This window comes from Nanorana parkeri, unplaced genomic scaffold, assembly GCF_000935625.1.
Source record: "Nanorana parkeri isolate BGI_ZX_2015 unplaced genomic scaffold, ASM93562v1 scaffold62, whole genome shotgun sequence".
In the NCBI taxonomy this organism is placed as follows: Eukaryota; Metazoa; Chordata; class Amphibia; order Anura; family Dicroglossidae; genus Nanorana; species Nanorana parkeri.
Genome location: NW_017306330.1, coordinates 2355246 through 2382850, shown reverse-complemented (window position 1 = coordinate 2382850; position 27605 = coordinate 2355246). Strand labels below are relative to the sequence as shown.

The following is a 27605-nucleotide window of genomic DNA, read 5'->3' as shown; positions in this document are numbered from 1 at the left end:
GCGGTCTCTCTCTGATACGGCCTGTCTGTCTACCACAGTCTCTCTCTGATACGGCCTCTCTGTCTACCCCAGTCTCTCTCTCTCATACGGCCTCTCTCTCTCCCCCAGTCTTTCTTGTCTCTCTCTCTGATACGGCCTCTCTGTCTGCCACAGTCTCTCTCTGATACGGTCTCTCTGTCTGCCATTGTCTCTCCCTGATACGGCATCTCTGTCTGCCATAGTCTCTCTCTGATACGGCCTCTCTGTCTGCCGCGGTCTCTCTCTGATACGGCCTGTCTGTCTACCATAGTCTCTCTCTGATACGGCCTCTCTGTCTACCACAGTCTCTCTCTCTGATACGGCCTCTCTGTCTGCCACAGTCTCTCTCTGATACGGTCTCTCTGTCTGCCATTGTCTCTCCCTGATACAGCATCTCTGTCTGCCATAGTCTCTCTCTGATACGGCCTCTCTGTCTGCCGCGGTCTCTCTCTGATACGGCCTCTCTGTCTGCCACGGTCTCTCTCTGACACAGTCTCTCTCTCTGCCATGGTCTCTCTCTGATATGGCCTCTCTCTCTGCTGTGGTCTTTTTCTCTCATGTGGTCTCTCTCTCTCTCGCATTTTTTCTCTCTGGCTTTCTCTTTGAAGTGTTTGCAGTCTCTCTCCGACATGGTGTCTCTCTAGCTCTCTCTAATGCGTTCTTGTTCTCTCTCTGACACAGTCTCGCTCTTTCTCTGACACGCTTGCCCGCTCACTCTTGGGCTCTCTGTCGCGGTCTCTTGCTCTCACTCTCTCTGAAGCACTCTCAGGCTCTCGCTCGCAGTCTCTTCTCTATCTCTCGCTCTCAGGCTCTCTGACCTGGTCTCTCTCTCAGTCTCTCTCTCTGACGCGGCCTCTCGTTCTCTCTGACGTGTTCTCGTTCCCTTGCTCGCTCTTGGTCTCTCTGACACGTTCTCTCGCTCGTTCTTGCTTGCTCTCATTCTCTCTTTTTTAAAAAGAAAAATATATATAGGTATTATGTATGTGTTTGTAGTTCACACTTTCTGTCAGTCTTTGAGTAATGAATATGTCTGTATTTTTAATAAAAGTCTTTCACAATGTTGTCTGTTATTTAATTGGAGAAGGGGGGGGGGTGTTGAATTTTGTCCTAGTGTTGGGTACGGTATGTGGTCTGATATGGTTCAGCTTGCTTCTTGCTGCACCACCCCACCTACACCCTCTTGGGCATTCAGGTTGCCTGCCTGGATAAAGGGTGGTCTTTTATGGATTCTGAGAGGGTTGACACAACAAAATTGGCATATGTATATACACCTGTGTTTCTGTATGTATATAGACAATGTTAATATTGTTTTTGTATACATTTGGACAGTTTATTTATTGTGTGGTATTCTTGTTTCACCAACTCTTGCAAATAATTTATTTGTGTTTGGTTTGCCCTTCATTTATTTTCCCGAGTGATTCATCCAAATCAATTGCTAATGCAAACAAGCACAGTACTAGGAAAATCCTAATTTGCCAACATTTGCAATATAACGGGTAAATCTAGGTTTCTCCAGCGAATCTTGTTCTTCACAGTCTGAGAGTTCTTCAGGTGTTTTTTGCAAACTCTAAGCTGGCTTTCATGTGTTTGGCACTGAGGAGAGGCTTCTGTCTATCCTCTCTGCCATAAAGGCCAGATTGGCGGAGGGCTACAGTGATAGTTGTCCTTCTGGAACTTTCTCCCATCTCTACACAGGATCTCTGGAGCTCAGTCAGCGTGACCATCGGGTTCTTGGTCACCTCTCTTAATAAGGCCCTTCTTCCCTGATTGCTCAGTTTAGCCAGGTGACCAGCTCTTGGAAGAGTCCTGGTTGTGCCAAACATCTTCCATTTGAGAATTATGGAGGCCACTGTGCTCTTGGGTCCCTTCAGTGCAGCAGACATTTTTTTGTAGCCTTTCCCAGATGTGTGCCTTGCAATAATCCTGTCTCTGAGCTCTGCAAGCAGTTCCTTTGACCTCATGACTTTTGCTTTGATACCGTATGCACTATCAGCTGTGTGGCCTTCTATAGAGAGGTGTGTGCCTTTTCAAATCATGCTCAATCAATTTAAATGACCACAGGTGAACTCCAATCAAGGTGTAAAAACATCTCAGCAATGATCAAGAGAAATGGGAGGCACCTGAGCTACATTTCAAGTGTTGTTGCAAAGGGTCTGATTACTTATGCCAATGTGATTTCAGTTTTTCCTTTTTCATACATTTGCAAACATTTCTAAAATTCTGTTTTCACTTTGTCATTATGGGGTACTGAGTGTAGATTAATGAGGAAAAAAAAGAATTTAAACAACTGTATCAGGATGCAACATAACAAAATTGAAAAAAGTGAAGGGGGTCTGAATACTTTCTGAATGCACTGTATATGTATTTATAAACCCTTTTATTATCTTTATATATATTTAATACAAAGAGCTATATATTATACTGACAGGGACTGTAAGACTGTTACCACAGTCATAATGACACACAGGAATGAAACTTACTCAGAACTAGCTCCAACTGCAGTCACAGGTGCAAACAAAACCTACAGGTCATTTTGCATTGCCCAGGGGCTGTTACCACTATGAATATTAATGAATTGAGAGGGGAGCTCAAGAGTTTCCACAGAGAAGCATAGCTTTGTGAGAAATGTAATTTTCCACGCCCTACGCTGTGGTTACAACGAGCACAGCAGCCTCTACACAGAGGACAGAGGGGGCCATTTCAAAAGAGCAGACTGAGAGGACAACGAAAAAAAAGTCAAGTTATACCATTTTTTGGGGACAGCTAGAGCTTTCTTTTGGTGGTATTTAATCACCAGGGGGGGTTATTTTTTTTTCTATATAAAGAAAAAAGTGCCAACAATTTTTAAAATAAAAAAATGTTTTCCCGTTGTTTTGACATTTTTATTATTACCCAATTTTTTGGGCAAAATAAAAAAGGCAGGGTCACGTTGGGTAAATAGACACCAAACATGTCAAGCCCTAAAATTACGAGCGCCTGCAAAATTGCAAAAAACTACAATACCCAAAACTGGCCATAGGCGACTCTTTAAACGCTTTTACTGCTCATCAATTTAGTGTTAACAGTGATTGATGGCCCTACAATTATTGCTTACGCTCTGACATTCGCAGTGATATGTAAAATGTGCTGCACAATGGGTGCAATCATCGTTTTCGCACCTGACGCATGTTTGCATGTGTGTACATGGGGGTGGGGTTCTTTTTTTGTGTGGTTTTTTTTTCAAATGTAACTTTAATCCTTTTTTTTTTTACTATACACTTAACTTTATTGCTATCACATGGGGGGCTAAGAATACCCTATGTGATAGCAAATATACAGGGACAGGTCTTCTTTAATGGGGACATCAGGGGTCTTTAAGACACCTACGGTTCTATTCACAAACCTAGCTTCCTATTGATTTCCTATTTTGCTCAGTACCACAGAGATGCCAAGCAGAATAGCTGAGCCGAATGCCGCTCAGCTGCATTCGGCTATTCCCTTACTTCTGTTTGGCCCCTATTCACATAGGATGTTGGATCGGCTGAGTTGAAGTCCCTCTGCACTTCGGCTCTTCGGCTCCGAAGGCAGCCGATGTACGGCTGAAATCATCCATACTGAACCGTAGTGAATAGCCGAACATTGTTCGGCTCACTTCACTACGGTTCAGTTATACACTCGGCTGCCTCCGGCAGCTTAGTGACTAACCCTGCTAATATCTCCTGGGGACACCCAAAGAAGAATGTCCCATCTGGCTGTTTCATTACAAAGGCCGGACGGAAAGTGATGAAAGAGTACTTGTCACCTCCAATGTGCTATCACATAGGGGGCTTGGGAGCCCTTGTATGTGATAGCAATTAAGTTTTAAAAAAAAGTTTTCAGAAAGTTAAAATTAATGTAAAAATTATACAGAACATTTTTTGAAAGTCCCCATCCCAGTGAACAGGTGCATACTTATGCAAACATGCATCAAATGCGCCTACATAGGAAAATGACAATGAAGCCTCACATGTTATGCATTGCTGCATGAGCCAGAGTGAGAGCAATAATTCTAGGTCAAATATTCACAGTTAACTCTACACTGATGATCTGTACAGGCTTTTAAAGCGCTGCCTATGGACAGTTTAAAGTACCATATTTCTTCGCTATTTCACAGGCGCACACAATTTTTAAGCTTGGCATGTTGGGTATTTGTTTACTCGGCTCAACCTCATCATTTATATTTTACAAAATGTGGGTATTAAATTGTAATTTGCACTGAGATGTGGGGTTTGATAAAGAGTTGTGCTAATATTATGAGACGTACAAATTCACAACTGCCAACATTTTTTTTACAGGGTCTGTGCTTTCAGGAACTATACAATTCTGGGGAGTTTTGTAATTTTAAGGCCTAAAATGTGGATTTTAACATGTGCAAAAAATGCTCTGGCAGTAAAAGTGTTAAACCTTTTGATGAGATGCTGTAAACTTTTAGGAATTTCAGCTGTTCCCTTTAGAGTAGCTGGAAAGTCTGTATTGTATACCAAATGTTCATTGTTACTAGAAAAAGGGAAGGGCCTGAAATCCAGCCAAGGAAGGAGTGAACGTTCTACCCTGGCCTGCTGATAAGATGTCTGTAAATAAAACCTGATCATTTCTGTATGAGTTAGGACTTTAGTAGCACACACTGGGTAAGCTGTGATTATAATTTTTTGTATTTAGAAGGTAAAGGTTAGCTGGCGAGAGATCATATCTAAGCATGCAGCTTGTGAGTATGCCGTCTGTATGGAACTCGGCACTTCTAGGACTCGCAGTTACTTTTGTTGTTCTGGTGGCTTATTGGGCAAAAAACAGAGGTCGAAACCACTACCCTCCAGGACCGTTCCCTCTGCCTTTTATTGGAAATATTTTCCAACTGGATTTCAACAACTTTCCAGAAAGTTTATCAAAGGTAAGATAAAAACATAAATGAGACATTGGGCTTTGATTTAAAGTTTATGTATACCCAAAACGTGTACTGCTTGTTTTGGATCGAGTACAGGAAGACGAAAACCTCTGCCATGTTTTTGTTGCTGCATTTCTCCCCGCTGGGGAGATCTGAGGAGCTGCAGAAAAATGCAGGGTCAGGATGTGTGTAAAGCAGTGCAGGGGTCAGGGGTGTGTGCACCACATATAGTGCAGGGGTCAGGGGTGTGTGCAACGCATACAGTGCAGGGGTTAGGGGTATGTGTAACACATAGATTGCTGGAGTATACGAACAGACCGCACTATCCAGAGAATTCCAATACTGCAGAATTTATTGAAATTCACAGCAAATCCAATATAACAGTGAATAAAAGTGTATAAAGCAACAAATGTCAGCACTGTACACTGATGGTGGCTAAGGAATTGGAGCAGTGAGATTTCCTTTGGCTCTACATAGATTGGAGTCAGGTGTGTGTGTGTGTGATACATAGAGTGTAGGGTTCAGGGGTGTGTGTAACGCAGGTGTGTGTGTAACACATAGAGTACAGGGGTCAGGGCATAAAGTACTTACCTCCAGAACACGTTCCTGTTCCTGCACCATCTACTTTGCTTCAGCTCTGCTCCAGCTGGCTCTGACACCAGAGCTGAAGAACAAATCACTCCGCCGCTCACTGCTCACCCCACACAGCTCACCATAGACCCTTACAGACCCCGCAGAGCCCCTCTGACACCCTGCAAAGCCCAACAAAAACCCCGCGCAGCCCACTACAGACCCCACTGTGCCCACCTGAGATCCTGCAGAGCCCACCACACCATAGACCCCACACATATGAGACCCGCACATACCAGAGACCCTGCACATCCCACCTGAGAGTGACCCTTCAGAGCCCACCATAGACCCCACAGAGCCCACCAGAGACCCCAAACATACCAGAGACCCTGCAGAGCCCACCTGGCCCTCCTGAGAGCTTGCATAGCCCATCTGAGACTCCGCACAGTCCACCTGAGAGTGACCCTGCAGAGCCCACCATATAATCTCTGTGGTGGGCCCTGCAGGGTCTAAGGTGGGCTGGTTGGGGTCCCTTACCGTGCACACTGCGCTCCTGTCAGGCCGGAGCTTCCCCTGCTGGGCCCTCCTCCACCGGGCCCCGGCCTCCTCGGCCATCTCAGCTACCACCGCCACCTTCTGGCCTCCTGCTTCAGCAGGGCCACCGCTGCCACTGCCACCGAAGGGCCCCGGCCTCCTGCAACTCCACCACCGGGCCCGGCCTCCTCTACCTTCTCCGCTACCGCTGGGCCCTGGTCCTCCTCCACCACTGCCACTGCCAGGCCCCCCTCTGCCCTGGGCCTCATAGCAACCGCGTGGGTTGCTTTGGTGATTGTTATGCCACTGGGTCAGGGGTTTGTGTTGTGCACAGATTACAGGAGTCAGTGGTGTGTATAATGCACAGATAACAGGCATCAAAGGTGTGTCTAACACACAGATTACAGGAGTCATGGGTGTGTGTATGCACAGAGTGCAGGGCTTAGTGGTGTGTATAATGCACAGATTACAGGGGTCAAGGGTGTGTATAATGCACAGAGTGCAGGCATCAAGGGTGTGTATAACACACAGATTACAGGGGTCAGTGGTGTGTATAATGCACAGAGTGCAGGGGTCGGGTTGTGTGTAACACACAGAGTGCAGAGGTCAGTGGTGTGTATAATGCAGAGAGTGCAGGGGCAGTGGTGTGTATAATGCAAAGAGTATAGAGGTCAGGGTGTGTGTATAATGCACAGAGTGCAGGGGTCAGTGGTGTGTATAATGCACAGAGTGCAGGTGTCATTGGTGTGTATAATGCACAGAGTGCAGGGGTCAGTGTTGTGTATAATGCACAGAGTGCAGGGGTCAGTGGTGTGTATAATGCACAGAGGGCAGGGCTCATGGTGTGTGTAATTCAAAGAGCACAGGGGGGTGTGTAACATACAGATTGCAAGGTTCAGGGATGTATGAAATGCACACAGGGTGCAGTCACTCCTGCCACCACAGCTATAGACTGGTAAGCTTCAATATATTGCATTTTTGTTTTTGGGTTTAGAAATGCTTTAACTAGCCCTAATTAACATATTTCTCCCTGCTCATCTTAGCTAGTTTTTTTTTTTTTTTTACACCTTTCCTCTCCTAGTCCACTACACTGAGTGCAGGGAGTCTGGGTGTGGTGGCGAAAGCCCCATAGTTCTCCTTAGGGTAACGGGAGGACCCAAACTAGCGTCCTCCCGTCACCCTAGGCTCAGAATATACACGAGCTGCTGCTCGCGGTATACTGAGACGCCGCAGCTGAAGCGGATCCCGACAATTATGTCTGGATCCGCCCAGCTGTGTGACTGACAGCTGGCTCTGCCTATCTAGAGGCAGAGCCAGCTGTACCCGCCCCCTCCCCCGTCCGTTCCGCCAGTCAGCGGAATCCAGCCCCTCCCCTGTCACGGCCGAAAGCCGTGACATGATCGAGAGGTGAGCTCACCTCCCGATCTACTGAGCCGACCTGTGACAGTCTCATTGTCACAGGTCGGCTAGAACTATGAGGTGAGTGAAAAGCACTCACCTCATAGTTCTCCTTTAATATGAAGAAACCAGGGCAGACTACTTGCAAAAGAAGAGTGAAATGAAAAATAGACTGATTGCTGAGCTCCGTTGTACTTAACATTGTACAAATTACCATTGCAGTGCTCAGTATGGACATAGGCACACTTCAACTGATATCCTCCCTTTACATATCATAACAAATCCATAAGGTTTTTTTTAATGGAAAACTAAAGAGAATGGAGACTTTTTCATTGCTGCTCTATAACAACCTAAACTTTTCAGTGTTACATTTCATGTATGAAATATTTTTTTCTTTTTTCAGCTGAGGACACAGTATGGAGACGTATTTAGCCTCAACATATTCTTTGAAAATACTGTTGTAGTAAATGGATATGATGCCGTAAAAGAGGCGCTGGTCACAAAATCGGAAGACACTTCAGACCGGCCTTCTATACCCATGTTTGAACATGTCGGACTTAATAATGGTAATAAATGGTAAACTTAAGTGGGAGGAGGGAGTCCAGCTACATTGGGGAGGGGGCGAGGGGCACACATCGATGTAATGGACCCACCATTCTTTTAAAAATCTTTACTGAGAGTAATATAAAGGCTGCCATTGCTGGCCTCATAAAAATGTAGGTTGCCTGGTCCAGTGACTTTGATGCTTTCTAAATCTCTAACCTAGGATAAATATGCAGTCAATAAAGTCACAACACTTGGTTCAATTGCCGGCACAAACTACTGCACTAGGAAACATTTTCTGACTTGCATCCTGTATGTAGCTATACAAATTCACAGATTCTCTCTAACAAGCCTGGCCTCCAGTACTTCATGTAAGTTGTCTGCGGGCCAAAAACTTGCGTAAAAGGGTGCATAGAGCTTGGCATATGACAGCAAAATTTCAAAAGTTGGCGAGCTGCATCTTGTATAGTAATCTTGTTATATTTCTTTCCTTCTAGCCTAAAGTAATAGAACTATAACGAATGAGAAAGTAAATAGGTTAAGATTACCCTGATTTATTTTCAACACATTGTATAGTACTGTGGGAACCTAGAGATCTGTGGATGGGGGTAGCAGAGTAAAAATGGTCTATCTGGGGAAATAGTCTTTACAGAATACTAATCAAATCACACACAAGTGTGATTCTATCTATTTTTTTTAAAAGATCACTAGTTTAGTACCATAACTATTATAAGTATGAATGATAATTTCCACTTGCCTTCTTTTTGACCTGTGTATATGTGCTTCATATGGGCTCCTGCCCAGCCAGAGGTATTGACTAAAGGTGCCCATACACCTTGCGATTATCATTCGATTTCCGTACAAATGTTTTTTTTGTACAAAAATCGGCCAGTTGATGGGGGGGACTCAGAATACCCAAACAATGCCTGCATCCAATCAGAATGTTCAGGTATTTTGAGAGCCAGCGGGGCCAACTAGCAAGATACTGAAGCTTGGCCCAGCGGACATTCCTCCACACACTTTAGCGTAGATGGAGGAATCTGTTGCACTTTTTCCATCTGACCTTAGAAAATCTGCAGATAATCTATAGGTGTATGGCCAGTTTTACAGGTATACAATGACCTTTAAACAGGTGGAAATAAACATTATGTCATGCTTTCACTAACGGAGAATCATGTTTCTGAGTCACAGAATGAGATGACATCAGTAATATTGTTGTAGCAGAATACCTCACTGCACAAATATTTCGATGTGACATCACTGTAATGGTTCTTCTTTATATCGTCAGCATTGAACTGTCAACACACCAAGGCGAGGTGTAATGGTAACTGTAAGGCTACATGCACAGGGGCGTAACAAGAATTACTGAACATATACGTATGTTTGTTTTTTTTCTGGCCTAAAATGTTTGGCCTAAAATGTGCATATGGCCTAATAGGGATTTATATGAATAGGGCAGTGACCCATAGCTACCAACCAGAAGTTATGTTGATTCTTTGACTGCTGTAAACTGACATTTTCTGAAATGTGACTTTCAGTTGTTCAAACCTACAACAGAACTCACTGTGAATGACCACTTTAAACTGCATTTCTCAACCTATTTTAAGTCATGGCACCCTTTAAAAGAAGGAAAAACCTTGAGACATCCTAGAATAAAAAATATAAAAAAGGTAAATGTAAAAAATGATGTGTGCTTCCCCCCAAAATCTACACCAGACCTTTATCTTGGACAGGGGACTGATATGCATTTTAAGGGGGTATGCCATGCAAACAAAAAAAAATGAAAAAATAAGATGACCATGGAGTTCACATTAAAGTCTTTTCCATTAGAGTCCCTTTACTTTTCCATTAGATGCCCCCCTTCTTTTTTTTTTTTTTGTTTCCAATAAATTTTGTGTAAATCTTTGTCCAAATACCTGCATAATATATGTGGACACCAAGTGACAGTTCACCAAGTGGGAGCAGAGGGGGAGGAGAGGAGAACACAGATTGCTGGGGGAGCAGGGTTCAGGTAGGTGAATCTGCTTTACTCCAGCCTCTAGACAAACATCAGCACCTAACCCTTGCAGTTCGAGGGTGGCTACTGGTACTTTTTTTTTTGCCCTGAGGTAGCCTTTAACAGACCAAAAGTGAGGTTATAGAAATTAACTGTTATGGTTTACATACACTCGTAAGTAACCCTGTCATAGTTGTTGTACTTAATCTTTCTCTAGATATGTGGTTATTAATTATTAGCAGTATCAATTCATGTTTCTGATTTCCTTTCTTCAATTACCGTGCAAACGTGCTTCATAATGTGACAGCTTATATGTTCCCCAGACAGAGAATTTACTGCATGCTGGACTTTGCACCAACGGCAATAAACATTACATCATGCATTCGCAAACAGAAAAATCATGTTGCTGAGTCACACTATAAGATGATATCTGTTTTCTTTAAAGTACCAGAGTACTACATCACTGCACAAACATTTCTTGCCATATCACTAGTTTATGCCATCAGTATTAAACTGTATTTCGATAGAAACACCAAAGTCTTTATTAAACAAGCAAAGACATAAATAAAGTGTCTATACAAGAAAATTGGATGACCACACATCCCTTATGTCCAAGTGCTTTCTTTTGTCTTTCAGAAAAGCATACCACAAGAGATGAAGCTGACGCTTTTCACTCATATCACTATCACTAAGTGCCTCTGTGTAAAATGCGTCAGCGTGTGTAAGAGACTCACCGTCCCGGAATCACGATACGGGACCGCGCATGCGCACAACGGGCCAGGGCTGCCTCTCTCAGCGCACGCGCACGTCGGCTCGTGGCTCCTCCTGGCGCAAGCGCAGGAGCCCTCTTAAGACGCGGCCACACGAATCTTCGGCGCCCTACTGTTTGCAACAGTGAACGCCGAAGATTCACGCTCTGCAACCGCAGACCGATTAGACGGACCCCTAGCAGCAAGCTATTACACCACATTGAAGGAGCCCCGAATCCTCTACCACCCAACACAGGGGGACTGACACCCGGGAGCCAAGCATCACTCAGCCAAACACCCACTAGGAGTGCCAGCAGCAGCAAGCTTCACAACCGCAAGTATCTGGGACTACTCTCCCATTACCCATAATGTGTGCAATTGCTTAAACTGGATTAGTCAAATCGTATATAAGCAACTGTGTGAATATTGCCTGTAGATCATTTACTATCACCAAGTAGTGTTGTTCTATGTTAGAACTGGACTCTCTGAGGCAAAACCTTATATACAAATTGCACTAGTACTTGTTTCCATATATCATCTGTGAATTGATTCAATTACCCTAGTGGGGAATAGTGGATTAAGCAATAGTGCTCAGTACCATACTTCACCACCGGGTGTCTGCCTCACAGTTAACCCTGTCACCTCTAGTAACTACAACTTTTGATACCACGGTTCTGAATGATGTGACAGGTCTCACATACTTCTCTAATATGATGAGAGAGTAAAAGCCGAGACCCCTTACTGAACAGACCGTGAGGTACACACTCCGCAGTTGAGATCCTAGGCTTGCATTGCAGATTTGTTACAGCGTGTGTCCCAGTTTATCTTTTGCTATCTTTATGCCTTTTATGAAAGAATAAAGAAAGAGTTCAGACATAGCTGGTGTACGGTCATGTAATTATAGTGGCTCTCAGCAAACGAGCAGAACGAGCACCTGGCTATAGCAAGCAAGCGTGGACTATCCTAGAATGACACACTACTTTTCTTACCCTATCAATAAAGTATAATGACAAGTGTAATAAGATATAATATACAAAGTGCAGTGACCGGCAGTTACCATTCAGAAATTATGTTGGATTGTCTGAGTGCTGTAAGCTGACGGTTGCAGAAATGTGAAGAAACCTGGCTACACAATAGCATCTTAAAGTGTGTGTGTGTATATGTATATGTGTATGTATGTGTGTGTGTGGGCGTATGTGGCCAGATTATTATGACCACCTGACGTTTGTAGGCAAATTAGCTATAATTTCGTGCTGAAGTTGCTAGAGGGCCAGACCAATATAAATAGGGAAGCAGGTTGTTTACCACGACAGTAGAAGTAATTTTTTTCTGAAGATATGGGTACACAACGCGATTTAACAGCCTTTGAACGTGGGATGATTGTTGGCGCTCGGAGCCATGGAGCGAGTAACAGCAAAACAGCAGAATTTGTTAAAGGTTCGAGAGCAGCAGTTGTTAAAGTGTTTAAAGATTGAACTGCCAGCCGAGAATCTGGGTCTGAACGTGCGAATTGTGGCCGTCAGCGACTAGTCAATGTTAGGGCAGAACGGAGAGTGGCAAGACTGGTGTAAGACAACAGAAGGGCAACAGTGCATCTTGTGATTTTTTTTATTGCTGTTTGTGTCCATGATGGGTAGATTAATCTGTTCCTCTTATCCTAGTAACCATCGTCTTAAAGTGATGGGATATCCAAAATATTAGTGATGTCACAGGAACAAAATGTGAAAGAACATGTTTGGGGAGATTTCCTACAACTTCCTGTTGTTTCTCTAGGACAGGAAGTGAATGGAAACAAAACAAAAGCCTAACCTTGCCTCCTGTATGTACCTATGCACATTAACAGATTCCCTCTAACAAGCCTGGCCTCCACTACTTAATTTAAGTTGCCTAAAAGGGTGCATAGATATTGGCCTATGAGAGCAAAATTTAAATGGTTGGCGAGCAGCATCATGTTAAGTAATATTTTTGTATTTCTTTCCTTATAGCCAAACGGGATAAAACTATAATGAAAGAGAAAGTAACTAGATTAAGATTACATTGATTTATTTTCACCAAATTGTATAGTACTGTGGTACCCTAGAGATCTGTGGTTATGGGGGTAGCATAGTACAAATGGTTGGTCTGGGAAAAGAGTCTTTACCAAATACCAATCAAATCACACAGAAGTCTTCTCACTGATGTCTGCAATTTTTTATAGATGATTAGTAACTATTATAAGTATGGATGATAATGTCCACCAGCCTTTCTTTTGACCTGTGTATATGTGCTTCATATGGTCTACTGCCCAGCCAGAGGTATTGACTAACAGGTTGTGGCTGTGCGTCGCACTGCCATGCAAGATGCTGGCAACGCAGACACCCAGGACTCTCAGCCAGAGGGGATGAGCAGTTCCAGGAGGCAAGTTCCTGTACTGGGAAAGAACTGACTTTGCAGCTCTTCCCAGGATTTCAGGATTTGGCATGGGATCCTGGAACTGGGAGATTTCTAACAGAATTGGGAGGGATGAAATCTCCATTCCTGGGTCCATTGTTTAGTAGTGGCCAGCACCTGATTGCACACCTGTGCACTGCACTTATGGGAAGTGTGCGGGCTAGTGTTCTGGGCTCCAGCTGGGAAGAGGAACAGGGATGTTCAGGAGTCAGGAGGACTCCACCCAGAAGGCAGAGGGGAGCCAGGTGGCTGTGTGTGCTAGAGGCACGGGAAGACAGCCGAGGAGGCTGAGAGAGCCGTTTACAAATGGAGTATGTGTGACAACCTGGAGTCGGTGAGACTTGGACAAACATTATTTGCTGTAATGTGTTTGAAGACCCCTGCGAGGGAAACAACGGTGTGGACTTTTATGTTGGTTCTAATAAAAGTGGGCAAAGAGGCCCTTTAAAAGACGTGGTAAGCGAGTGGACTCCGTCATTAATGTGCTACCATTGAAAGCTAAATCTCACAAGGTATACAATGACCTTTATACAGGTGGAAATAAACATTACGCCATACTTTCACTAACAGAGAATCATGTTTCTGAGTCACACAATGAGATGACATCAGTAATATTGTTGTGCCAGAATACCTCACTGCACCAATATTTCCATGTGACATCACTGTAATGGTTCTACTTTATGCTGTCAGCATTGAACTGTCAACACACCAAGGCGTTGCATAATGGTAACTGTAAGGCTACATGCACATGGCCGTTAAAAAAATGACTGATCATATACGTATGTTTTTTTTCTGATCAAAAAGTTCCGACGTAAGTGATCAGTAAAATGCTTGCATTTATATGCATTTTGATGCATAAATATGCATTCATAAAATTCTAATTCTGTTCTCCTGCTCTGTTTTCTATGTTTGGACTTCACTATATGCGTATGTGTTTGTACGCAGAATTTTAGATTTTGTGTTATGTTTCTGAATGCAGTGCATATTTACTTGTGTGCATGCCACGATTGAAAATGATACACATGCATTCTGAACCCTAACGATAATTGCTCTGCATTGTGCATTATTTATGGCCATGTGCATGTGGCCTAATGGGGATTAATATGACTAGGGCAGTGACCCAAAGCTACCAACCAGAAGTTATGTTGATTCTTTGACTGCTGTAAACTGACGTTTTCTGAAACGTGACTTTCAGCTGTTTAAACCTATAACAGAACTGGCTGTGGATAGCCACTTTAAACTGCATTTCTCAACCTTTTTTAAGTAATGACACTCAGTCATGACACTGGCTACCTGCCTAACCTGATATAGTCTTGACGTATCCTAGTCTAAAATGTAAAAAGAACATAAATGTAAAAAATGTGCTTCCCCCTAAAATCTATACCAGACCCTTGGAGCCATGGCACCCTTAAAAATTACCTAAACCCTTCCCTACTGTATCCAAAACTAAAAAACTAGTGGCTATACTATAGCCACAAAATGTACATACTGTACATTTTAAAGTAACCCTATTACTGTAAAAGTAATCCACCACTGAAATAGTAGCTAATACATTTTTATCCATGTAGTTTGTAGCAGAATACCATGTTGTTGGCCAGGTTAGAAATTGCTTTCCCAGAGCTCGCTATTAAAGTGACTCTAAGCTCGGGAGTTAAATCTTAAAAATGCACACAAGTATCCTAACTATTAACAAAAAATGTATCTTAATTGTGTACTCACTGTACTCTATTTGTCACTCAGCTGTAGATCCATGAAATCATCTCTGAATTGGTGCTGACAATGTCCTTCCTTCTGGAGGGTGGCTACTTTTGTATTCCATGGTCCCTGTGTGTGTTGTAAAGTAGCCAAGCTCCAAGCTCACTCCCGTGATGGACTACAATCTCAAAACAAATTAGTAAACCAAACATGAGTTTGTAGTCCATTATGGGAGTGAGCTTGGAGCAGTGGCTACTTTCCAACACAAACAGGGACCATGGGGAACAAAATTGCCACCCTCCAGAAGGAAGGACATCTCAGAAAGCTGCAATAGGTGGATGTCAATGGCAGGACAAGCCACTACTTGAAGGAGACATCATACAGTGCAGTTAGTGTATTAGAATTGGTAAAATCAGTATTAGTTTAATTTCCTCTTTTTTATATGTCGGTAATCCTGGTTCTTCATGATGTAGGCATAGCATTCAGCAGATATGGTCAGCAGTGGAAAGAACAACGACGATTCGCACTTTATACTTTGAGAAATTTTGGAATGGGGAAAAAATCTATTGAAGAGCGAGTACGGGAGGAGGCTGGCTACCTCTGCTCTGCTTTTCAAGATGAAGAAGGTAAGACAACATGATAAATGCTGTTATACAATATCCTTTTTTTTTTCAGGTAGCAATGTGAATTCTTTTTATAACAGGTTGCAATGCAAAAGGGGTATGTTGGTAATAAAGTGACATTCTGCAAGGCTTATTCATACTTTAGAGTTAAATACTTTAAGAAATGTGCAGTTTTAGGATTGATGAGTAGATGTATGGGATAAAATGTAGTGATGGGTTTCACACTTCCTTTTCCACCAGTAAGGTGTACGCAATGGCCATCAATGATGTTTCATCTGCCAGACTCTGTTGAACTCCAGAGTGCTGTGTTAGGGATACATTAGGGTTAGCCTGGATGTTTGTTGGTTAACAAACACTGATGAGCTTGTTGTCATTGGTCGGACCTGGATGTAACACAACTCCGAAGCATGCTGCTAGAGAGTCAATATGTTCTGTTGCCTGCAGGTTGTTACCTGTTACTGGGTGCTCGGCTCCTGACTGGGACCCGCTGGGCCTACCATGTGCTACTGGTTCCTACTGGATTCTACTGATTATCTAAGGCGGCCCTCACCCATGCTGATCTGGCTACTGCCAGCGATTTGCTGGGGACATTGAAGCACCACATGGACTGTCAGGATCGGACCCCGCTCCGTAGCCCAAGAACATGGCAGGGACGGCCCCGTCAACAGCGTCCTGTTGCCGGGCGACGGGCGGGCGTTCCTCCGCGCTCCACTCCTCCTTCTGCCGAACAGCTGAGTCGGCGTGATGACGCGGCGAGCCCGGCCCAGCGGCGTCCCGTTGCTAGGAGACGCTCGGGTCGGGTCTCGTCTCCGGCTCCGCCCCCCCAATCACCTGCTCTGCCTATTTAAACCGTAGGCTTTCACTTGCTCGACGTTCTAGCAAAGTAGTACGTCGAGCAAGCTACTTAGGAACCTAAACTGCACCGGTCTCTGGCTATCCTGCTAACCCCTCTTGGACCTACACATCTACCCCTTGGATTTCTGGCAGCCTGGATGCAGCCTCCCATCCTGTGAATGGACTTTCCACCTAACAGCAAGTAGCCATTACGACATGCTGTAATCAATTGCCGAGTTGTTTGCACCTACTGACATCAAGGTTAGGGGTAGTGAATTCAACTAAACTCTCTTATCTAAAAAACTGCCTTACCCTCTTCTCTGGACTGTCATAAATGCAATAGAGTTACTGTCTCTTTGACCTCCCTAGTGAAGTAAACTTGGGGAGAGAACTACAATTCCCAACAGGCCCCAATGCTGTAGAATTGAGGGTTGTGGGAATTCACCGCTGCCATTTAATTCCTCCTACAACCAAATGGTATATGATGTGTAAGGGGTTCCGACTTCACTCACTACACTAAAGTGTGACAGTGAACCCTTCAACTGAGCCATTTACGCTTACCTCCGCAGTTGTGATCCTATCCCTCCCGCAGAGTTTGCACGGATCATTACATGGACCTCCACTGGCTACCTGCCTAACCCGAGATAATCCAGTAGTTTAAGGAGATATGGATGGGGACAATAGAGAGACTTTACTATGGTCTCGTAATCCCGCCATGCAGAGGCACAGGTGCATGCTTTAATTATAGTATGAAAAAATATCTAAATCATTTAACAATAGCGTTAGAACAACAATACACCTAATGAGAAATGTGACCAAATGCTGAATACTGCAGGTAGTAAGAATAGTGCAGTAGAACATACAATGGAGCTAAATGTCTTTATGCAGGCTGCAATAGAGCATAATAATCAGCATTTACCATAACAGCTATTTTCAGCATTGACAGCCAAAACAGTGGGTAATAACAGTCACATGGCTGAAAATAATGCTGATTATGGCAAATAGCACATGTTTTAGAGAATAGTTAACTGAGCCTACTGGGTTACAGTTTGGGTGCACATTCTAAGCACTTCAACAAACGCTTAGGTGTGAACAAGCCTGCAGCCCTTTCTTTCTGTAATGTAACAATGGCAGAACAGGCTTGTATTAGCAAATTAAAATCTAGAATCTGATTAATATGAACAAACTTTTATCCTTGCTTCACTTTAATTTTTATTAGTTGCTCAGTTTGGTTTTTAAAAATCAAACTGAGCAAAGAAAAATAATGCTATTATATTCTTGGTTATTATATCTTCAGGGCATCCGTTTGACCCATACTTCATAATCAACAATGCAGTCAGCAATGTAATCTGCTCCGTAATTTTTGGAGACAGATTTGATTATAGCGACTTATTGTTCCAGAAGATGATCAACTTGCTAAGAGAATCATTTGAACTGGGATCGAAACCTATTACTCAGGTAGTCATTTGTATACTGTCTGTGTCTGCATTTCTGTGATAAATGTGAATGTTAATGAGCCAACTGGTTACTGTCTTCTAGGGCTGCAACCAACTAATTGATTAATTTAATAATGAGAATAGTTGTCAACTATTCTCATTATCGATTAGTTGATTGGATCCCCTCGCTCTCACCTCCACACTGGGGGCAAGAAGTGGGTGGGTGCTATAGCCAGCTTGCTATTGACTATTCTAATTTGGAATGGCCAATAGCAGGCTGGCTATTGCACACACCCACTGCTGGTGTATTTACATTCAGCTGCCGTCTGTGGAATCTTGACACTGGCAGCTGTCATTCCCTGGCTGAAGCTATTCAAGCGCCATGTCCTTACACTATTATTTTTTTTTAAATATAAAAGGTGGGAAGAAAGTCATGTTTAGTTTCGGGCTGACAAATTCTGCTGCGGGAGGTGCCATTCATATTAAAGGCACCCCAAATGCGCCTACCATCCACAGTGTGATCGCCTACACTGGAACGTACGGTACCACAATGGCACGTGTTCCAATGCAGTGCGATTGCAAAAAGTTGTGCCTGCAGTTTTATTCTGAAGTAAACTTTGTAACACTGCATTTGTGTATTGTATTTTAAATTAAGAATGTATGTATTTAACTTTATCCGATTATTCGAATATTGGAAAAAATAATCGGCCAATTAATCGATTATGAAAATAGTCATTAGCTGCATCCCTACTGACTGCATCTCTGACATGTGTAAAGCTGGCCATACAGTGGTATTATCGTATGAACGTTCATGTGAAAAATCTTGTCAGAACCGAATGCCATCAGAGACTTGATAAATGTAATTTGGAATTTCATTTGGTTTTAAAGAAGAACGCTGGGCAAATACAATCTTAACCCTTGCAGTGAGGCTACCCCTGCAATGCAAGGGTTAAATGCTTGTTTTGCCTAGGCGACTAAAATAACTGAGACATACTCTCCTGAACCGCAATCCCAGCTGGCTCCTAGACCGGTCCCTGCCACCTGTATCCCACTCCACAGGACCTGAAACCGCTGGAATGGTTCTGTGAATATAACTGTTATTTTTGCTCCCTAGGCAAAACCAGCACTCAACTCTTGCAGTGCGGGGGTAGCCCCACCACAAGGATTAAGATTTTATTTGACTAGCGTTCTTTAACTTTCGATTTTGAAATGAATTCTAGAGATTTCAGAACAAAAACCACATTCACTGTTAGAATTTGGTTCATTCCATCCTGCTCCTTCGATTTATTTTAGCACTATGGTTGAAAACAATCATCAATTTGACCACGTTAACCATTAGAAAGTCAAGCAAACTTGTGTATGGCTAGCCTAGCTTGTTTTATTAATAAAGCAGCAGATATCCAATCAGCTTTATTAAATTATTCACGGGCTGACAATGTGATCATGCCTTTATAAAGGTTAACACATAACGTAAATGGAGAAAAAGAGTATTCTTCCATTAATGCCTTTGATGGTGGAAGATGTGGACTCTACCCCCTCCTTATACCCCCCTCCCCAATAGAGCAGTGAGGTGGAACCTATGTAGGTAGACTGTTACATCATACAACCCAAGAAGCCACAAAAAGCTAGCTCTGAAAAATTTGCTCTTTAAATAAAAAAGTAAGCTGCACAATACTCAACTGTATTGTTACAAGTGCATTAATACAATAAAATACATACATCATTTTTAGCTAGAAACACAGATAATTTCAATACAAAAATTATTTTTCTTTGTTTAAATAAAATACACATTTAAAAATAAATGTAATGCACCAACACATAAGCCTCAAGAACAACGACCAATGAGTAAAAGTTTGTTGAATTTTTTTCTTCTCTAGTTCTACAAACTCTTCCCTTGGCTGATGAAGGTGCCTGGACCCCATCAAAGGCAATTCCAAGTTGTGCGCACTTATCTAGCCTTCTTAGAAGACATCATCCAGAAACACAAAGACACCTGGGATCCCAGCATCAGGAGAGATTTTATTGATGCCTTTTTATGAAGAGATGGAAAAAGTAAAAAGGGTTCTTCTACTATATTTTAATTTAGCACGCTTAATGCTTTGGCAGATTATGATAAGGTAAAAGGAAAACCCATTAAACAATGGAATCAAATCTTCAATTAAAGCCAATGGACACATCTTAGCAAGGATGCGGCTATCGCTATAAAATCAAGGAAACATGTTACACTCAAACAAGATATTTAGTGTGTTAAATGAATAAAAATGATATTTCTATATAATTTCATCTTAAAAAAATTGGTTAAAACATTTTTTTTTTAAAAGACATTTTTACACATGAACTTTTAAAAGATGGTACAACACACTGTACACAAGTCCATATGCACACCCAATACAATTTCCACTATACAGTTTCTATATTCTGTGTCATCTCATTCCAGAATATGCTGATAACCAGTAGTAGAAGAGTAGTAATCTCTAAAAATATCAGAATATCATTAAATCATCAGCATGTTCTGGAATGAGTTTATACTGTGACAGACTATACAAGCTATGTTTTGGAAATTGCTTTGAGTTTACACATGGACCTGTGTACAGTGTGATGTTTATTTTTTATACATTTTGTATGTAAAAATGTCTTAAGGAAAAGGTTTCTTATAACTGTTTTGCTAAGATAAATGCATAACAAATTATATTTTTGTACACCAATCAGCCATAAGATTATGAACACTGACAGTTGACGTGAATAACATTGATTATCTCATTACAATGGCATCTGGAAGTGGTGGGATATATTAGGCAGCACATGAACATTCTTTCCCTGAAGTTGATGTATTGAAAGCAGACAAAATGGGTAAGCTGGAGGATTTGAGAGACTTTGGCTAAATTGTGATGGCTAGACTACTGGATCAAAGCAACTCCAAAACTGCAGCTCTTGTAGGATGTTCCCAGAGTGCAGTGGTCAGGACCAAGCAAAAGTGGTCCAAGGAAGGAAAAACAGTCAACCAGCTATAGGGTCATGGGAGGCCAAGGATTAATGATGCACATATGGAGTGGAGGAGGCCCCACCTTGCAAGTTACAGGACTCAAAGGATCTGCTACTGATGGCTTGGTGCCAAATACCACAGCATATCTTCAGAGTTGTCCATGCCTTGACGGATCAGGGCTGTTTTGGTGACACAGGGGGGACCTACTCAATATTAGGCAATATTAGGTAGATCTTCTACGCCTTAAAAATCCTGTTTGAGTGTAATGTTTCATTCATGTTTAAGGGGGATGACCAGACCAGATTAGGGATCAGTAGTCACCTTTAAGTACCTCCAAAAACAGGTCACAGACAATAGAGGGAGGCTGACAATTGTGTATGACAGCTTCATAAACAGGTACACCAGATGCCTCTAACCATGGGTGGAGCACAGCCTCTGGGAATGGGATGTCTCAAGGGAAACAATCACCCAAAGTTATCCAACAAGATTTTCACTGAGATCAGGGAGCATGTGGCTGCTGTGGTCTGATGCAGAATGGTGATTTGATAAAATCGGACAGGAAAGGTAACCATCATCTCGCGCAGCTCTCTACTTAAATCTATATGTACAAAACAGAAGATATTTGTTTAATGAAATATAAATATCTGAAAAATATTAGAATAATAGAAATCACTATTCATGCATTATTTTTGTATGTTCTTTTTATGGCCAGAATAAAAACAATCCCAACAGTACATTCACTGATAGGACTCTTCTGTACGTCATGGCGGATCTCTTTGTAGCTGGCACAGATACAACCTCTAACACATTACGCTGGTCTCTCTTAATGATGCTGCACCACCCTCACATCCAGGGTAAGTAGTTAGTGTCTTAAGTTACCTAAACCAAACTGCATGTTACCTCCACACTGCAAGGGTTAAGTGCTTGTTTTGGCCTAGGGTGTAAAATAAGAAGAAAATACTCATCCAAACTTTATCCTGCCTGGGTTTGGTCCCTGCAGCCATTCTCCCCCTCCGCTCCGGTGGTCTAATGACCTGTGGGTCATCATATCTAATATAGTGTAGCGGAGGGGGAGAGAGGCTGCAGGGACTGGTCTAGCAGTCAGACAGGACCAGGATTCGGGTAAGTATTGCTTTGTTATTTTAGACCCTAGACCAAAACAAGCACTTAACCCTTGCAGTGTGGGGGTAGATCAGCAAGTATTTTCTGAACTTGAAAATGTTCTTAGCCTGAAAAAGAGAAATGCAGCCACCTCATGTATGGACTGGAAGGCTGCAATATTTTGAATTTAGTTTTAAGTGTTTAGATCTGCTTTAAGGAGGCAAATATAAATGCTATTAATATGTCATTTCCTTTTGACACAGAGAAAGTTCATAAAGAAATTGACCGTGTAATTGGACGGGATAGGTTACCCACTATGGAAGACCAGGCCAATATGCCATATACCAATGCTGTCATCCATGAGGTTCAGCGCTATGGAAATATCTTGCCTATGGCTTTGCTCCATATGACATACAAAGACACCAACATCCAAGGTTTTCAAATCCCCAAGGTAAGGACTGAGGACATGTGAAAGAGAAGGTGGAGCATGTAGCTAGTATATTGTGATACATTCCAGCCATGGTACTCAGCAGTAGAACAAGGCGTTTTAATGATTAGAAAAGTTGGCAGATTTTCCCATTGAACTCTATATACACTTTTTAGTTCACATCAATGTTCTGTTTTGTTCAAAAATTGTACAGAATATAAACCAAATAATTTGTCAAAGTAATTAAATGTAAAAACAGAGTCCCTCTGAAGAAGCCCCTGTGTGTATAGGGGGGAAACGCGTTAGGGATAACGTGTATCCAGTCCTCCTTGTATGCCCACGATTTACCTCCTTGGCAGCGCTGGCTGTTTGAAGTCCTTTTTGAAGTTTTCTCACTATAAGCAAATCAAGCTACAACATAGAAGTGGTGGACTCGGAAACCTGCGTCCAATTGTCTATTGGAGGATATTTACTCGCTGTGAGAGCCTGCTGTGTGAACCCACGGATAGATCCCCAGCCGGCGATGTGTTTAATATACCGGCTGTGACAACACTGACAGATTTTCAACCTGCCACGCAAGTGATATCTGACTCATGGATTTCCTTTTATCTGCGCCTTCAAGTGCACCTGCATGTGTGGAATAAAATCTTTAAACCTCATCCAGCAACATAGATTGTGGATCACCCTGCAGGTGGATGTCAGTGTGGAGACCTTGCAGCACCTTTCCATCTTGATCACATCACCACAATTGATTGAAACAGATTTCAGAGTCTGGATCGTGTGGACACAGCGGACACAGCTTCAATACTACTTCCTGCAGGGACTGCCTAACCATCCAAATACACTGTACAGTGAGTAGCTCTCCATTTGATACATATGTATCTGCTTTTTCTATACAGCGCTTGTACTTTAAAGTTAGTTTTTTGACCATTTATTTGGTCAAAATATATTTTCAACTGCACCTTTTTTCACTCGGGCCATACTAAGGAGGACTTGCCTTTTATTGATTTTAAATGTCTTTGTCAGTTGGTGGTTTTTTGATGCGATTTTGTTTAATGTTGTTTTCTATTTTTTCATTAAATTTTGATACATTGTATTGCCTGTTTTTCTATTATAGACAGCTCCATCTTATGGGATTTCGCATTTAGGGGAGCCTTGCTTGTTATTGATAAAAACAGAGTTTCCTGCAGATATTTTTAGACATCATCTAGATCAGGGGTAGCAACACTTCAGCCTTCCATTTGTGGTGAAAGAACAAATTCCATTAGGCCAGACCTGGGTATTTTAAGGCCCCTGGGCCACCCCCAGCACTTTGGCTTTCCCTGTCCTGCCTGCGGTACAGACTGAGTGTGCCAATCTGTTCTCGATTATGGCTGTCTGTCAGTGGATGTGCCAGCCTTTCGAGGCTGGTGCATCTACTGCCAGCCATAACCCAACGCAGGCCCCCCTCGTCTTCAATCGTTGGTTGCTAGGACCACTGGCAGGCCTAGCAACCAGTGACATCAAATGTGTTCCTGCCCACAGCATTACAGGAGGATGGAAGAGAATCTTCTTCCATCTTCTCCTGCAGCCTGCTCCACCTCCTGGCTTCTGCCTCAGGCCTACTAATAAAGTAGTAAGGTACAGCATGTGAGGACAATAATATAAAGGGGCATTCTAATGGAGACATTATCAAAACCATATGATTTACTGCTTTTTATAAAGAGATACAATTAATGTTAAGCAGAATTAAGTTTAACTTATCGGTTCGACCCTCCACAACAGTCCCAGTTTCTCATGCGGCCCCATGAGAAAATTGAATGCCCACCCCTGCATTAGGTCTGTAAAGGTTCTCATTCATCCAGGTCATGGTATATCATGGTAAAAAATTAAAGTCACACATGAAAAAGAATTTGGAAAAAAACCACAAAAAATGTTAAAGTCCCCACCCATACATAAATGCGTGCAAACATGCGTCGGGTGCGCATACTTGCGAAAATAACGATTGCGGCGCACATGTTACATATCACTGAGCGTCACAGTGAGAGCAATAACTATAGGGCCATTAATCACTGATAACACTAAATTAATGAGCGGTAAAAACTTTTAAAGCGTTGCCTATGGTCATTTTTGGGTATGGTAGTTTTTTTTTTTGCGGGTGCGCACAATTTTAAGGCTTGACATGTTTGGTGTCTATTTACCCGACGTGACCCCGTCTTTTATATTTGACCAAAAAATTGGGTAATAATAATTAACATAATTTTCAGTAATTTTTCCTTAATATAGTAATAAATAAAAATCAAAGTGGTGATTAAATACCACCAAAAGAAAGCTCTATCTGTCCCCCAAAAATGGTATAAAATTCATTTCAATACAGTGTTGCATGACGGAATAAATGTCAGTCAAAGTACCGCAGCGCTTAATACTGAAAAATGGCCTGGATGGGAAGGGAGTGTAAACACCCCGGTCAGCAAGTGGTTAAAAATGCTCCCCCAAAAGACCAAAACCTGTTATTTCACCACCCTGCTCCAAAGGCCCTTATACCCGATGAGTACTAAACCAACCCTTTAACGAAGTACAAAGCAATGGTGTTTTTTTTTTTTATATTGGGTTATCGGGGTTAATCCCAAACCCCAGTTAACCCTTTGCTTCCTAAATAGGTAGAAAAAGCACTACTTTGATAAGAGTAACAATGCTTTATCCTATTCATATAAAGCAGGCATTTTCTTTACTGTCTTGTAATGCAAATTAAACTTGTACCTAGCTGACATGTTTGACTAGTTACACCAACCTGAAAAAATTATCTTCATGGAATTGAAGTTCCCTGCTGGGAACATGAGATCACAAGCCCAGACGTGGGTGTGTAGTGCGTGCTCAAGTAATAAATAATTCAATAAAACATACTTGTAATTATGGGTTTCTTTTCTGTTTACTTTAGGGCACCACTATCATACCCAACCTAACATCTGTTTTAAAAGATGACACCATTTGGAAGAAGCCGCATCAGTTCTACCCAGAACACTTCCTGGATTCAGAAGGAAAGTTTGTGAAAAAAGAGGCATTCATTCCCTTTTCAGCAGGTACAGTAAGCTCATAGTCAATGACAAATGTAGTGCTCCACTGAACTGCAGGCAAACAGCTAAATACACAGCTCACATGCCTGTGTACTGTTCTACCTAACAAATGATTTGTATTTTTGTCCAGCCAGTCCTGCGATTTGCACAGCTCTGCCACACAGCACATTCCTGTGTGGCAGGAAAGAGGACCTGATTTTTCTGTTTTAAGGCCCCTTTCAACCGGCCCATCCCATCGGGTCCGTCTGTCATTTTTTTTAAGCAGACCTGATCGGATGCCCAATGCTAGTCTTTGGGCAGCTGGGTGTAAATGGACCCGATCATGCTGGATGGGGGTAATCTAATGTAAATGGCCACATGTCAGTTTACATCCATTCCCCCACAAACCCACGTGGGGTCCGGTCATTTGCATAGGCCTTAGGGCTGCCACCTTTTTCTTTCAGCGAAACCCGAACACTCTAGCGACACATGGACATTTTTTTGGAAGAATGAGTCGTGGCTTATTCATATGTAAATAGCGCCACCCATACATTTGTAAATATCAGTCCAGACCAATTCCAGTGGGGGGTCAGTAGCCCCTATCTTAATTTTGGTTGCCCCTGTCTGCCTGACATGTGTTCGGGTTTCAGCTGCCATGAAACCCGGACACCGCATTCAAAACCAGGGCTGTCTGAGTGAATCCCGGACAGGTGTAAAAGGGGCCTATGTCTGCTAAGATCCCATTTATCCAGGTCATGGTATAGCTAGTTGCAGTTAGTCACTTTCAACTGGATTTGTTCTTTAAATTAGGGATGTCCCGATACGGGTACTAGCATCGATATAGGGACCGATACAGGGCATTTTGACAAGTACTTGTCAAAATGCCCCGATACATAGTGACGAAGCTTGCTGGTTTACCTCATTCTCGGCGCTCTAGTGTTCAGTTACTTTATTTTTGTTTCGGTCAGCCGGCCAGCAGGGGGCGCTGTGCAGGCAATTCCATTAGGTTGCGTGCTTCCTGCACTCAGTTGAGCTGTGTGAGGTCTGGTGGCAGCCAGGGCCGGATTCCCGGCAAGGCCACCGAGGCCCAGCCTCGGGGTGGCACGTTTGAAGTCACCCGATGCCCGGAACATGGAGTCCAGGGGGCCGGGCGGTAATTTGTTTTCTGCATTTAGCCCTGCTTTGCACAAGCAGGGCTAAATGAAGAATGGGGGAAGCCGCTTGTTTCTTTACTAGTGATCTCGGCGATGTCGCCAAGATGACTTGTAATTAGACTGCAGCACTTTTTCACGATCAAGGAAGCCATCCTGCGGGCTGCGTGGAGCAAAGGCACGGTTTCATGGCGCACAGATTCAAGTGATGCCAGACCTCTCCCGCCATACATTGAGGATGAGACGGATCCTGAAACCTCTCCTGGATTTGCTTCACGCGGTGGGTGCTACTTACCGTTTGGGTCACCCCTTTCATCTCATCGTCCAACGGAATGGATCCTCTTTTGTCCTCCACACCCTGGAGCAGCTCCCCGATCTTTTCACTTTCCTGGAGACGGATGCCGTGGCAATCCCAAGCTGGCTCGACTTCCCCCATGGTCCTTTTTCCTCAGCAGGCACCTCGCCTCGTACATCACAGGCTCCCGCTCGGGGGGGGGGCAGACGTCCGGATAGGAGAGCCTAGCCGGGACCCAACCTGGAGTGAACCATGACTCCGGCCACCTGTGGCTACATTCCCGTGTGTGCTATCTGGTTCTTGACTGAGCGCCTTTGCAGAGCGACTGTGGAGCCATCCTTGAGGGACTTCCGCCATCATTGCACCGCAGAGGTGCTCACATACAAAACTATGACATAACTTTAATGATGTGAGGCGTCTAGCCTAATCTTAATGCTGTGACCACCCTTAATGTTATCCCTACCGGTGAGGTCGGCAGGGTGAGATTGCTTTTCAGCTAATGTTATGTTTTAACCTTGATATCCGTTCTCTCTGACTATCACTCAAACAATGCTTACGGTTGATATTTCTAGGCACCTCCTCGATTGCATTGGGCAGGGGATCATGCGCTACTGGGACCCACTGCCTGGTATTCCTCCCCCAACCCTCTCCCACCTTGGACTGGGGGGGAGGTGGGGGAGTAGATGGGCACCATGGTCATGGTCCTCTGTCGACATGCCGCCTGGCATCCCACTAGGCAGTTTAACTTGATGCATCACTGTCGTGTTATATGCACTGTTATGAAACTCGCTCTTAGCATACACGATTGCCTGTCGCCCCTGCAGTGGCGTAACAACCGGGGAGGGCAGCAGGGGCGCGGGCCCCGGGCGAAAAGTGAAGGGGGGGGGGGG

General features: G+C 43.2%; 1 protein-coding gene across 1 annotated transcript in view; it reads left to right on the top strand.

Moving 5' to 3' along the window:
• The first annotated feature begins 4721 nt into the window (after nucleotides 1–4721).
• Nucleotides 4722–27605, top strand: part of LOC108804494 (cytochrome P450 2D20-like) — a 27416-nt gene continuing 4532 nt past the window's right edge. The window contains 9 exon segments of the mRNA XM_018576277.1: nucleotides 4722–4924; nucleotides 7824–7986; nucleotides 15307–15459; nucleotides 17588–17748; nucleotides 19604–19756; nucleotides 19758–19778; nucleotides 21422–21563; nucleotides 22074–22261; nucleotides 25155–25296. Of these exon segments, the coding sequence (XP_018431779.1) occupies nucleotides 4733–4924; nucleotides 7824–7986; nucleotides 15307–15459; nucleotides 17588–17748; nucleotides 19604–19756; nucleotides 19758–19778; nucleotides 21422–21563; nucleotides 22074–22261; nucleotides 25155–25296 (1315 nt within the window). The 5' untranslated portion in view covers nucleotides 4722–4732.